The 13530-nt window shown below is 35.3% G+C and overlaps 1 protein-coding gene across 42 annotated transcripts in view; it reads right to left on the bottom strand.

Moving 5' to 3' along the window:
• The window catches only part of SORBS2 (sorbin and SH3 domain containing 2), a 205273-nt gene that overhangs the window by 31566 nt on the left and 160177 nt on the right, over positions 1–13530 (bottom strand). For 36 of the 42 annotated variants that reach the window (XM_039330701.1, XM_039330690.1, XM_039330687.1 and 33 more), the window contains 4 exons: positions 11530–11613; positions 9429–9485; positions 5345–5394; positions 2618–2805 (listed from right to left, as the gene is read on the bottom strand). In XM_039330701.1, coding sequence (XP_039186635.1) covers positions 2618–2805; positions 5345–5394; positions 9429–9485; positions 11530–11613 — 379 coding nt within the window. The remainder of the gene's footprint in view (positions 1–2617; positions 2806–5344; positions 5395–9428; positions 9486–11529; positions 11614–13530) is intronic. The other 6 variants (XM_039330706.1, XM_039330699.1, XM_039330712.1 and 3 more) reach the window with 2 other exon arrangements.

The raw sequence follows: 13530 nt of genomic DNA, 5'->3' as shown, positions 1-13530 counted from the left end.
ACCCCAAAGTATTAAAACTAGAAATACTGTATATTAAACGTTAAATTGACCTGCAGTTAAATAATCATTAGAAGAAAGTATTTTAAATGCCTCGGATTTTAGACTGCTTTTTATATAAATAAGTAGTAACACTTACACAAATAAACCCTGTTAACAATGATAAACATTAAAGCAGAAAATGCAGAGGCTCCTGATTTTCAGTGGAAGATATTGGGACATTGAGATATTAACTATATGATATTTATGTGTGTGTGTGTGTGTGCGTGTGCGTGTATGTGTGTGTATACACACACACACACATACATATTCCTCGACTTACGATTACAACTCAGGCCAAAATTTCCATTTCTAAGCAAGGCAGTTGTTAAGTGAACCGCCACCTTTTTTGCCATAATTGTTAAGAGAATAACTGCAGTTGTAAGTGAATCCAGATTCTCCCATTAGCTTTGCTTGTCAGAAACCAACTGGGAAGGTAACAAATGGTGATCACATGACCCCAGGACAGTCCACTGTCATAAATACATGCTGGCTGCCAAGTGCCCAAATTTTTTATCATGTGACCATGGGGATGCTGCAATGGTCATAATGAAAACTGGTCATACAGTAAGTCACTTTTTTCAGTATCATTCAGTACCATTACCAGTACCATTAACTTCAAATGGTCACTAAATGAATGGTTATAATTCAAGGTCTACTTGCATATATTCCTACAGTACCACCAATAGGTAGGAATAGGAGGAAGGAAGGACTTGGGGCTATGACTCCTAAGCTGGGAGGGTGACTCCAACAGATCCCAGGAATGACGTTAGAGCTCTCTGTCCAGAAGAGTGCAGTGCTAGTAAGAGCTAAGATACTGGGCAGAAGGATCAAACTCCCAAGCCCGCGGTAAAGAACCTGAAATTTTACCTCTAGGGGTGAAAAGGAATTTTTTTTTTTTAATTCAGAGAAGAACCATCTACCACTTTAACCCAAAAGGAAGATAATTCAAGGGTAGAGAAGTTTTCTTAAAAAAGAATCATAAATACATACAAAAATCATGTGCAATGCCCAGCTTTTCCACTTTTTCAATCAAGGGTTGTCAACTTTGGTTGAAACCTATATTGGAGATTGCTCCAATAATGAATGCAAATGACACACCTGTATACAAATTCCTGAACATGCACACATGCGTGCACACACATGCATACACCCTTAGGCATATGTATACAGATATCTGCCAGAAGCTACACTCCAAAAAAGGCTGATCCAGAGCAATAAAGCTAAATTTATATTTGACTGAATATTATATCCAAAGACCCGATTTATAAAATTAACGGACCCTTCATATACATATTGCAACTGTTTCTTCTGTTTCTTCTTTTACCATAAAGTGTACATGAGTGTATATCTACAACCTTCTCCTCTTTCCAACATAAATAGCAAAAAAGAAAAAAAAGAGGAAATAGGAAGGAAAGGCAAAAAATAGAATATAAATGAATTAAAGGGAAGGATAGCTGAATGAAATTGGGACAAGTAAAAGTACATAATAAGGACAGTAAGAAAAAAATAAAGGAGTTTATTTTAGGTATTACAAGAAAGACTAACTTCACAGGCAAACAGCCTCTCCACACAGTGACTATTCTTCACCCATTTGTTATATTCAATACTCTTGTCTGTTCTTCTTAGCAACTCTAAGATAATCTTTATTCTCCCTTCCCCAACTCATAGTTAATTATTGGAATGTCCACAGTGCCTGGTCCAAAAAGTCAAGAAGGCAACTTGTGGTGAGGCAAAATTAAGTGACACGCCTAAAAATCCAGATGGAGCTTCAATTGTACTGTTACAGTTATCTTGGTTTTTTAAAAAATCATATCCTGCAGACATCCCTGAGTTATTATTTGTGGGGAAAAAAAGTCATATTCCAATTGGGTAAATGGTACATGGCTGCCTTTTCAATGTAAAATTTTGAATCATTATGGTGGCATTGCAGAGCTGGGAGCCATCATACGAAATACTTCAGCTGCTATACAGTAATAATAAACAGGAAATATTAGCACCTGTATGAAACAGGGAAGAATTGCAGAAATGGAATATGGCAGAAAAAAAGCTCTTATTGAATGCAGAGATAGAAAACCTGCATTAAAACTTCACTCCCCATAAATGTTTGCTAAAACAATAATTCAGTTTCCTATTCAGTTATTAAAAAGGGACAATTCATTTATCGAACATTAAGAGATATGCAGATTGCATTTCATTTGGACAGATTTATGCTTATGATTTATGTCTTGATTAGTGATGTATGACAACCACATTTTAAAAGATAATATTATATCTGGGAAGAAAATGCTACCAATCCCTGTCTTTTCCTTGTCTGATGAATCAACTTCAAAGTTTTTTTTTATAAAGATTTTAATCAGTTTTTTTTAAAAAAGAAAAGGCTACAAAAGTCTTCATATGATGACTTTCTGACATATCACATTAGGAGATTAATATGAATGCAAATACTGGATTTCTATTCCTTCTATGCAAATTGGATTGGTGAATTTTGATTGTCTAGCAGCATTTGAAATCCATCCACATTGTTTTGGAATTCATGAACAATTATTCCTGTTTATTTATGTTTGTGCTCATTTATTACCTTTTGCTCTTGATGGAGAAGATGGAGAAGAGGTTGTAACAGGCTTCCTAAGGGTTGAATAGGTGCTCTGCGTATCTGTACGACCAAGAGTGTATCGATTTACATTCTGATCAGGGTGGACTTTCTGCTGAGTTACTGTAGGCTCTGACTTCCTTCGTTTTCTGTAATCACTTGAAGTACTTGCAGAACTGGGAAAGAAAATAATAATGTAGTAAGACATGTCTAAAATGTCTCCTTAGAAGTCAGCAAATAGTTAAGCTCATTAACCACTGCTAGCATAACTGGATACAGTACCAATAAAAAGGCAAAGGCTTCCCTATCCAGTTGTGTCTGATTCTAGGGTGAGGCGCTTATCTCCATTTCTTGGCCAAGGGAGCCAGTGTTGTCCAAAGACATTTTCCGTGGTCATGTGGCCAGCATGGCTATATGCTAAAGGTGCATCGAACGCTCTTACCTTTCCACCAAAGTGGTACCTATTACTCTACTCACATTTGCATGCTTTCAAACTGCTAGGTAGGCAGGGACTGGGGCAAGGAATGGGAGCTCACCCCGTTGCGTGACAATAATAATAGCACTCAGACTTATATACTGCTTCATAGTGCTTTACAGCCCTTCCTAAGTGGTTTACAAAGTCAGCATATTGCCCCCCACAATCTGGGTTCTCAATTTACTGACCTTGGAAGGGTGGAAGGCTGAGTCAACTTTGTGTTAGTCAGGATCAAATTCCTAGCAGTTGGCAGAATTATGCTGCATTCTAACCACTGCGCTACCATGGTGGTCTCAAACCTGGGCTGTCAGTTTTCCAGTTGACAAGCTCAGTGTCTTTAACTGCTGAGCCATCGCACCCTCACAGTACCAATACTTAAAGTCAAATTAAATAAGACATTTAGCTATGTCAAAAATTTCACATATACTAGATGCCAAGAACCAATGCTGCATTAAAATGTTTTCCCTTCTTTTTTCTTCTACCTTGTTTTAATTTTCCCCCCTAATGGAAATAACATGTTTGTCAGATTGTTTGGGACGAAGGGAAAGGTTCTATTATTTGCTTTCCTTATGAGGTGGCCAAGTAGTGTATCTTGATGTCTTATTCATGTCCACTTGGAAATCTTCTCTACAATTTCCAAAACTACAACACCCATTCAAGAATACAAAAATGCAACATTTGTTCTGTTGCAATATTATTTTAAAATAATAAACAGTAAGGGTAGAAGGGTAACAAAATCCTAAGACAAAGCTATGTTGAGACAGAAAATTTAGCTATTACTCCACAGTTTAACTATCCTATTTGGTTATATAAAAATGTTTATGCCACTGTTTAAAATAAAAATGGAACATATAAAACATTTAAAATCAGTATATATATGTATATATAATACTTTATTTCAAAGCAACACTAGAAAATCATTTCAGCCAGACCAATATAAAAACATATGGTCATTGACAGCAGAGATAAATGGCATTTTATATGTAGAAGTTCTATACTTTCCTCTGTCAGACAATTAAAAAAAATATGGCATTTGAGAAAGATGGAAGAATAGTACCTTCTTAAACCATAATTATGGATTTTGCCTGCTTTAGGTCAACATGGGTATGTGTTTGTAGAAAAATAATACATCCAAAGTGTGACATGAATATTTTTTCTACAGCTACATATACTCCTTCCTTCCTTCCTTCCTTCCTTCCTTCCTTCCTTCCTTCCTTCCTTCCTTCCTTCCTTCCTTCCTTCCTTCCTTCCTTCCTTCCTTCCTTTTCCTTCCCTCCCTCCCTCCCTTGAACTGAGAAAATCAAAGTTAATATGGATTCATAAATCTCTTTTATACATTTGAACCCTTTCTACCAATTTACCTGGATTATAAATTAGGATTTCTGAATGTTATCATATTTTACTTTATTCTGCTTTACACCTCCATACACGCACAAATGAAAAGACCAAGATTCCTGGAACTGTGAGTTATAATCCTAACATATTTGCAAGATAACAGGTTGAAAAAGGCTGCATCAAAATATATATCTTGATTAATGACATTTAGTTGCATTCAAGTTCATACAAATACATTACCATCATAATTTATAGGTGTATTTAATTGTAGCTTTTTATTTCTAGTTTGACATTTCTAAAACCTGGAATGTTACACTGACCATAAATTCCTGCACAAAGTCTTTACTTTGAATACCTTTTCTTGTTAACTTTTTGTTATTAAAAATTAAAGCAAAATCCCATTAATTCTGGGAGATCCATTGGACTTAACTACTATACTACCATCTCTGGCTGGTTGAGAAAATTTGCTTTTTTGTTTTAATTTTGTACGGCTAGGTGGTATGTGTGGAAGATATATGATGACACATTTACATAAAGAAGCAAATTAAGATTCATATTGCTACTTTAAGACTGGTTGGGGAATTTGGGGAGTTGAAGTCTACATGTCTAGAAGTTGATAAGGTTGAAAAATACTGCTGTATGTAGCACATACGGACAAATTATGCTTAATTCAAGGAGAAAATGGCACAAGGAAATTACAGGAGCTGTAAAGGAGAAAATATTTGCAGGAAAACTTCAATCGATACTGTGCTTAAATCTAAAAAGGGATATTTAATTATCTTTATGTAGGAAAAGAAATCCAAGCATATAATCAAGAACTGTACTAAGGATAAGCAAGAGTTTTTTTCATAATTTGAAGGAGCTTCCTCCTTTCTACTTGTATTTATAGATTTGATTTTTCTTACCTAGAAGGTCTATCCACGTGTCTGTCTGTTGGACTGTAGTATAAAGATGTCTGCAGAAATAAGCAAGCATCTTAAATTGAATTTCAAAAATATTCACAACAAAACATTATATTGATTGATTGAAGACTCTCACAATCATTAGTATTATTAACAATATAATTAAAAGTTGTGTAGCTTTTGAACTAATTTCAAATGCTGTTTTTAGTATTGGAGATAATTTCTTCAGTATTTTTTTCCATTAGTTTCTCAAATTAAATCTTATATCCTTATATTGACTGAATATTGCAAACTGCAACAATGAAAAAAAGTAATTAAAAATCAAGAGGTATTACTTGCCACAATATTAAAATCAAATCAAGGTGGAAATTCTCTGTAAGCATAGCTTAAACACCTACTGTATAGCATACACTGCCATTTGCTGACTTTTTAAACTTCATGTTAAGCACACAGTTTGGTCATCCCAACATAAAGATTTTGTTTTGGCACAGGAGTAATATTAAAGTGATTATTTGAGAATACAAATACTTTAAACTTGTCAATATAAATTCAAAGTTTAACAACAACTATTTTTAATTTAGTATCTTAGCAGATCTTAAGGCTTGAGCTGGAAATAGACATATATATTACTAGAGGTAGTTTAATTCAGCAACTTGTTGCAGTTATGATGAGATGAAGAGACTTATGACTGGTCCTTGTGGTTGCGGCTGCTGCAGCATCCCTTCATTCAGGCAATCGTGATTTGGCAACTGGCTCTTGGCACTTGACTCGTAATTACAACATCCCATGGTCACATGATCGTCATTTGTGATCTTCACTGCCAGCATCTTTATAAACAAAGTCAACAGGGAAGCTAACAGGAGGCTGCAATTGGGAATCTCAAGATGTCACACCTAATGACCATGTGGGATTTGTTTAACAACCACAACTGGAATTACCCCAAATGCCATTGTAAGTTGCTGCAGTCATGTGATGTCACACTTTACAACCATATTGCATAGCGATGGAGCTCCTGATCCTAATTGACACTATTAAATGAGGACTACCTGTATAACCAGCAGGAGTTGGAAAAAGAAGAACCTCATCCCAGGTACAGCTTATCAAATACATAAATCACCTGTCCAATTAATAGTACATTTATTTTATATTCAGGTCATGAAATTTCAGAGATGACTTGAGAAACTGCAGTTGCAATTACATACTCTGAATTACTGATCTTTTTGGAAAAGCAAAAGCATTGTGGGAAAAAGAATATAAAAAAACATTGTTTTGAATTGCATTACAACCTCCTACCAGTATTACATTGCATTTGTGCAGAAAACCACTGGAATTTTACTTTGAAAGTTGATGAACTGTATTCTGATCTTGTCCTCTGGGGCTAACAATAATTCTCCAGGCTGCTTCCCCTCCCATCACGTGTTACCTGCTCCTATTAATTGGAGGAGCCAAGAATTAAACTTCTTAGTACAAAACTTGCACTCTAGAACTGAGCTACAGTTCTTTCCTAGGTACAGAACCCATGTTGATATTCAAAAACAAACCCTTAACCTCGTTATTTCTTGACATACAAATTTAATTTCCCATCAAATATTATTTCTTCTTGGGGTAGTTTAGGTCACTTTGTGTGAGGCAAAGGTGATTTTAATATATTACCTTTAGAAGTAGTACAGACAGACAAATGCTTGGGTTAGCAGAATGTCCATTATTGCATCTAAGGCAGGCAAGTTTAAGGATGTAAGAATCCCTCTTTCTATTGAAAAGGAACGTTTAGGAGCCTGCAAATTAACCTCTGCCACTTGAACTGGCAGTATCCTTTGCCTATCAGGTTGGCTCTAGTTTGGACTTTACTCAGCATTACTCTGCAAATGGTATTTGTAGAAGATGCACAGATAGTCCTCAACCTATGATCATTTGTTTAATTATCAAAGTTCTTATGACTCTGAAAAAAACAACTTGCAACCAGTCCTCACACACATGACCATCACAGCATTCCCAGTCACATAACCACAATTTGGGCACAATTTGGGTAACCAGATTTATTTATTTATTAATTTTTTGTGCTGCCCCTCCCAGTCATACAGTGACCCCGGGCGGCTTATAACAGTTGCAGCATCCTGGGGTTACAAAAAAGCAAAGCCAATGGGGAAAACCAGATTCATTTAATGACTGCATGATTTGCTTAAGAACTATGGTGATGTGCTTCACAATTACAACAAAAATGGTTTTAAAATTGGGTGCAGTCACAGGTTGACTTACTTAACAACTGCATCAGTTAGCAACAGCAGTAGTTCTGGTCCCAATTGTGATTGTAAGCTGAGGGACACCTGTATGAAAATGTGATTCTGTATTCAAATTGTAGCATTCAGATAAATATTGGCCAGACTGGGATTTCAGAAATATATAATATATATAATAAACCTTTAACAAGGCAAAATCAACTATTAAAGAATTTGGGCACAAACCTTTAAGAAGACTGAACTCACGAAAATAATTTCAACTTAGTACTTTATTAAAAAGACTATTATGCATATTATTAGGCCTGTTAACATAGAGAATCTTCATTCTTTGAAGACTGCAATTTACCTAAAGAGTCCATATGATAAAAGCTTGTATTAAATGGGATAGAAACTGAAATGGAAAGTCATTATTTTTTCCCTATTGCCCTATTATATAAGCACCAGCCTCTTGGAAATCTTTGTGAAATGCTTGAGGGATGCCCAGTAGAAAAGATTGGTTTTAGGCAGAGAGAATGGGCATCATCAGGTTGCAAATTTTCATGGATAGGAAATGGCAGAAAGATATATTCTGAAGATTGCTTTTAATTCCTTCAACCACTCAATAAAGGTGCATGTTTTGCTCTGTTAGTTAATTACAGACACGCAGCTGGAGAGCCTAAAGAACATAGTCTATAAGGAAGTAACTCATTGAAAGAAGGCCAATATGGCTTAAGAGTTTGTTCACTATCTAAATCTATGCTGAAGGTTTTATTATTCTACAGGTATATGAAACCAGTTGGAGACTTAACACATCTATTATTTTCACTTCTTGGTAAGCAAAAGGAAATTGTGTAGCATTATTAAAGAAAATTGATTTGGTTTCTGCTGCTTTAAGAATGTTGAGTTTTTAAGCAGAACAAGTTAAACTGATGACATAATAATCAAAGCATCCAAACTTAAAAAAACCCATAAAGATTTGAGAAATGCTGACTTCTTTGTTCTGATGTTCAGGATTTAAGTAAGTTTTTATTTTTTGTAGATGTAATGGTCTTGAACTATTTATTCAATTTTTTAAAATTTCTATGACTATCCAGGATAACTCTGGGAGGCTTAAAAGGTCAAAAATAACAATATAAATAAACTAAAACAAGATTGCCAGGGGGAAGGGCGAGGAGCAACCCACATTAAATATCGATTTTGGATCCTAAATCAATATTAAGCCTTTTTGGAATTAGTAATTCACTCTCCTAATTCCCATCAGTTTACTGTTCAAATAGCAGAATAATAACTATCATTTGTCATTTTCCTCCCATTTCCCATCTCCTGGTGCAGCAGCAATGTTTATTGTCAAATGGTTACGGGAATGAGTTTTTTTGATCCCAAATTGTCTTGTTCAACAAGGCAACTGTCATATTCTTTATGTTAAAAAGTGTTTCCCTAGGCCAAGGGTGTCAAACTTGCTCTCACATCACGTGACGTATTGTGACTTTTTTGCCTTTGCATAGCCAGGGTGGGTATGCCCTGTGCATGATGCATCCGGCCTGTGGGCCGGCAGTTTGACAACCCTGCCTTAGGCAAAGCCTTGTGATTAGCTTGGAGTTTGCTCTTCTTTTTATTGATCGTTGCAAGCTATCTAGTATTATTATATGAGATGATAATATAAGTTCTGTAAATAAATAAATAAGGAAAGTATTGTTAGGATGTTTTCATTGAAAGACATTTCATATTTATGGGATTATGAAGTTATAACTGTATTATTTGAATGAGTTTTGCAGGATAGTATGCAAGTGAACAGAATATCCTGTAATTAAATTCAATATTTATGTTGTCCCCAAATTTTAACCATCTATTGAAGAAACATGCTGATTTACCTCTTTGGAAAAACCTGGAGGATTGTCTTGAACATAATCCAAAAGCTTTTTAGGAGGCTGCATCATATAAGTAGAATTGCGAGATGAAATGGAGGAGAATCAATGGCAGCAAGGAGTGAAACATGTGGAGAAGTGACATAGTTAGAAACTGAGTGTTGACAGATTACAAGAGTGGTAAAAATGCAACAAAATGAGAGGATCAGTCTGGGATAAAGAATATGTGATAGTAGTTAATCAATTGTTTTTAATAAATCTTCCACTGTTGTTAGTAAAGCTGCAGGTGAAAAAACTAAAGGAAAATATAACTCTTTCCCAATTGGGAAAGATGGAAGAATGATGGGAGAAAAAAAGAGAGAATAAAATGATCTAATCCTGTTTGAGGCTCTGCTGTGGTTTGAATGAGGCTAATGTTTTCTGTGAAATTATGGATACAATCCAAGTTTTGCTATTCTGATTGTCTTCTTCGCTGGGTTAGACCTGAACAGAAGTTGGCTTTGGAATGAAAGCACTCATGATGGATTGTATTTCAAGTCACAGAATGAACTGTAATAAACAGCTCTCTTTAAGATCAGAAACAAGCACTAGTATAGTTAGATTAGGCTGCTAGAAAATAAAGTTCCTTCAATATAGCAAATTGAGATGGGGATTTAGGGTCCAAAATACACTGAGATCCAGAGGCCAAAGTAAATGTACAGATATCATCTTCCTGACACATGGAAGCTATTTATATGAAGTGGGCAGGTATAGATTTGTAATTGTAATCAGTGAGGACACAAAAAAGTGCAAGGCAGAACATTGCTATGATTTCCAGGAGAGGCTGAATTTACCATAATGTCTAGTTTGGCTTTCCTAGGTCCCACTGAGATGGTTGTTGCAGAGGAAGCAGTAGCTTTTGGGAAATAAGGTTCTTTGGTGGATAATTAACAATGACATTGCTGGAAGACAAGTCATTAATGCCTTTTCAGTTATCTTTCATTTGTGAGAAACAGGCATTTATTTCTTTTGGTAGGGTTCCTAAGTGAGCTTTCATATTTTTCCATGTTGTTCTGATTGAATTCTTTTTCTTTAAAACCAAGAAAGCTAAATTTGTGTGAGATTCTTGTATTATTCATTGGTGATAGATGGAAAAAAACTGAAGGATGATGGAGGGTTTCTCTTGTGTTATGATTATAAATCACAAGAAGAAATTCCACAACTTTCGAAATCCAAGATAGTCTGGTTATTGTAGGCATTATTTTGGACATTATTGAAAATGTCACCAAAAGCTGGTCTTATGGTATCTTCCATAGGCCTGAGGAGCACCTAAGTTCAGTATGGTAAAAATTCTGATATGCAGAATTTAGCCTTCTAGCAGCAGGGCTGTTTCATAGTTTTGCCCTCAAACCTGGGCAGCTTATGATTAACTTCCATCAAAAACTTGCACATTTGTGGTGCTAATAGTTTCCATCACACCTCATAACAGCAATGCCATTACAGAAGCAGAAGGCAGTTGTACAGTATTCCAAATGGCTGTGGAGGCTGCAAAATCCACAGATGGCATTGTGTATTCTATTTATATTTAGAAAAATTGCCAGAGCAGAGGACTGATGCTTGATAATACAAAAAGAAAACAAAAACAAAACGTTTCTTTTCAGTTAGGAAATATTCTCTTTCAATGTTTTTGCGCCATATAACTTTTTGCTTTATAGTAATAATTATTCTGTTTAATCTAAATTAGATGAAAGCTAATAATACAGGGTACATTTGTCTAGCTTTTTATAAATGGCTTAAACACACTGAATCCAAATAATTATTATCAATTTCTTGTCAACTTAAAAAGCTCTATCAGCAAACACGTAAAAAAGAGTTTATTAGGGATCCACTTTATTGACTATTCTTAAGCATTCCTATAGGTTTCTTTCCACCTCACCAATGGAATTTACATAAATTTACTGTATATATGATAACTGCAACATAAAAAGCATATACTTCAAATATAATTGCAGTAATTATTCTATTTTGAATAGATGCACTTTCAGAATCTAAGCATTTTTTTAACTAGAAATGTGTGAATTGGTCAAAATCCCTAAAACTGATATATTAGTATTCTAGCCTCACTTACCGGACGTCCAAACTCCAGTTCTGAAAAGAACTTATACCAGGGTTCATTTTCTAAATCTATGTCATCTGGATTTATGCGATCAGTCTGGAACAGTTGTGAAGGAAAAAGGGAAGGAAAAGGCACATACTGATGAAAGTGTCAGGATGTCACTCTGGCAATGCACTAACATTAAACATACATAAGAGGAAGGAAAGAAACAAAAATACAGAAATGAAGAAAGGAGGGTTCATGGTGAAAAGAGATCTGAGAGTTGTCACACACTGACTGAATTCTTCCTTTTGGTCTAGCCTCCAAATAGTTGTGATGCATCATGCACATAGTACAAAAAATGCAATACTGTATACACACACACACATTGCAATTCTTGTAACTTTTATAAGTTTATTATCATATATGAGTATTAAAATATTCTCATTTTTTTAAAAAGTGGTTTTTTTAGTATCTGTTTAGCAAGTGTTAGACTACCGGTGATAGTTAGATGGGCATGATTTGGAGCACTACTTGAGCCACCCAAGAAAAGTGTGTTAATTCTACATTTTAAAGCCAAGCACATAGCTCAAACATCTCTAAAGCTTCAGCCAAAGTTTTTTTAAAAGAATATCTATGCAATATTGATGGTTCTCCATGTAGAAAGTTATTCTGTGTACTTGTAAAAACCAGGATGGAAAGAGAAGAGCCATATATATGATCACGGATAACCAGCTGATAATCATTCCATTAAGGCCTAGAAACCATTTAAAAATTGAAAATAAACCTAGATATCCATTAGGAGTTCCCTTATAAATGTATGTCAGAACTAATTTACTATCCAACATATCAGAGATTAGAATGAATGGATAATATAATGGATAATATTTCAAACCTCACTCAGATTGATTCCCCTCATGGAGGAAGTATGTAATGCTAAATAATATCTATGTACCACTATCACTCTTATTGCCAATTAAATATCATGTCTCCAATTCTTTGACTGGCCTCTAAGGATGGATTACATCCCAGAGCTCTGAAGGAACTGGCATATGTGATCTCGGAACCACTGAACTACATCTTTCAAAGATCCTGGAACACTGGGGAACTACCAGAGGACTGGAAAAGAGCTGATGTGTTTCTCATCTTCCAAAAGAGGAAAAATTGGATTCAAGTAACTGCAGACCAATCAGCTTGACATCAATGCCTAGGAAGATCCTGGAAAAGATAATCAAGATCTGTGAACACCTAGAAGCAAGCAAAGTTATAACCAGAAGCCAACATGGGCTTGTCAAAAACAGATCATGCCAAACAAATCTTATTTAATTCTTTGACAAAGTGATTAAATTAGTGACCAATGAAATGTAATATGCTTAGATTTCAGTAAGGCATTTGACAAATTAGATCACAATCTATTTCTTGATAAGTTACAAAAATGTGGGATAGACAGCATCACTACCAGATGGATTTGTAGCTGTCTGCCAAACCACACTCAATATGTAGTCCTTAATGGAACTACATCTAAATGGAGGAAATAAGCAGTGGGACACTCCAAGGTTCTATCTTAGGCCCAGTACTCTTCCACATCTTCATAAAATTCAGATGAGGGAAGAGAACAGGAACTCATCAAATTTGTAGACAGCCCCAAGCTGGCAGGAATAGTTAATGCCCCAGAAGATAAATTCAAGATTCAGAAGGCTCTGGATAGACTTGAACACTGGGCCCTATCCCAAAAAAATGAAATTCAGTGGTGAAAAAAGTAAGATTTTACATTTAAACAAGAAAAAACAAATGCATGAGTATAAAATAAGTGGAACTTGGCTCAATAGCAGTAACTGCGAGAGAAATCTAGGAGTCCTAGTGGACAACCACTTAAATGTGAGCCAGCAGTGTGCTGCAGCCATCAAAAAAGATAAAGCAATCTTAGACTGCATTAACAGATGGATAGAATCAGGATCACATGAAGTGTTAGTACCACTTTGTAATGCCTTGATAAGACCACACTTGGAATATTGCATCCAGTTTTAATCCTCA

This window comes from Crotalus tigris, unplaced genomic scaffold, assembly GCF_016545835.1.
Source record: "Crotalus tigris isolate CLP2741 ecotype Arizona unplaced genomic scaffold, ASM1654583v1 scf7180000024432.2438137, whole genome shotgun sequence".
Taxonomy (NCBI): domain Eukaryota; kingdom Metazoa; phylum Chordata; class Lepidosauria; order Squamata; family Viperidae; genus Crotalus; species Crotalus tigris.
The sequence above is the reverse complement of the archived record's forward strand: the minus strand, read 5'-3'. Positions and strand labels throughout refer to the sequence as shown.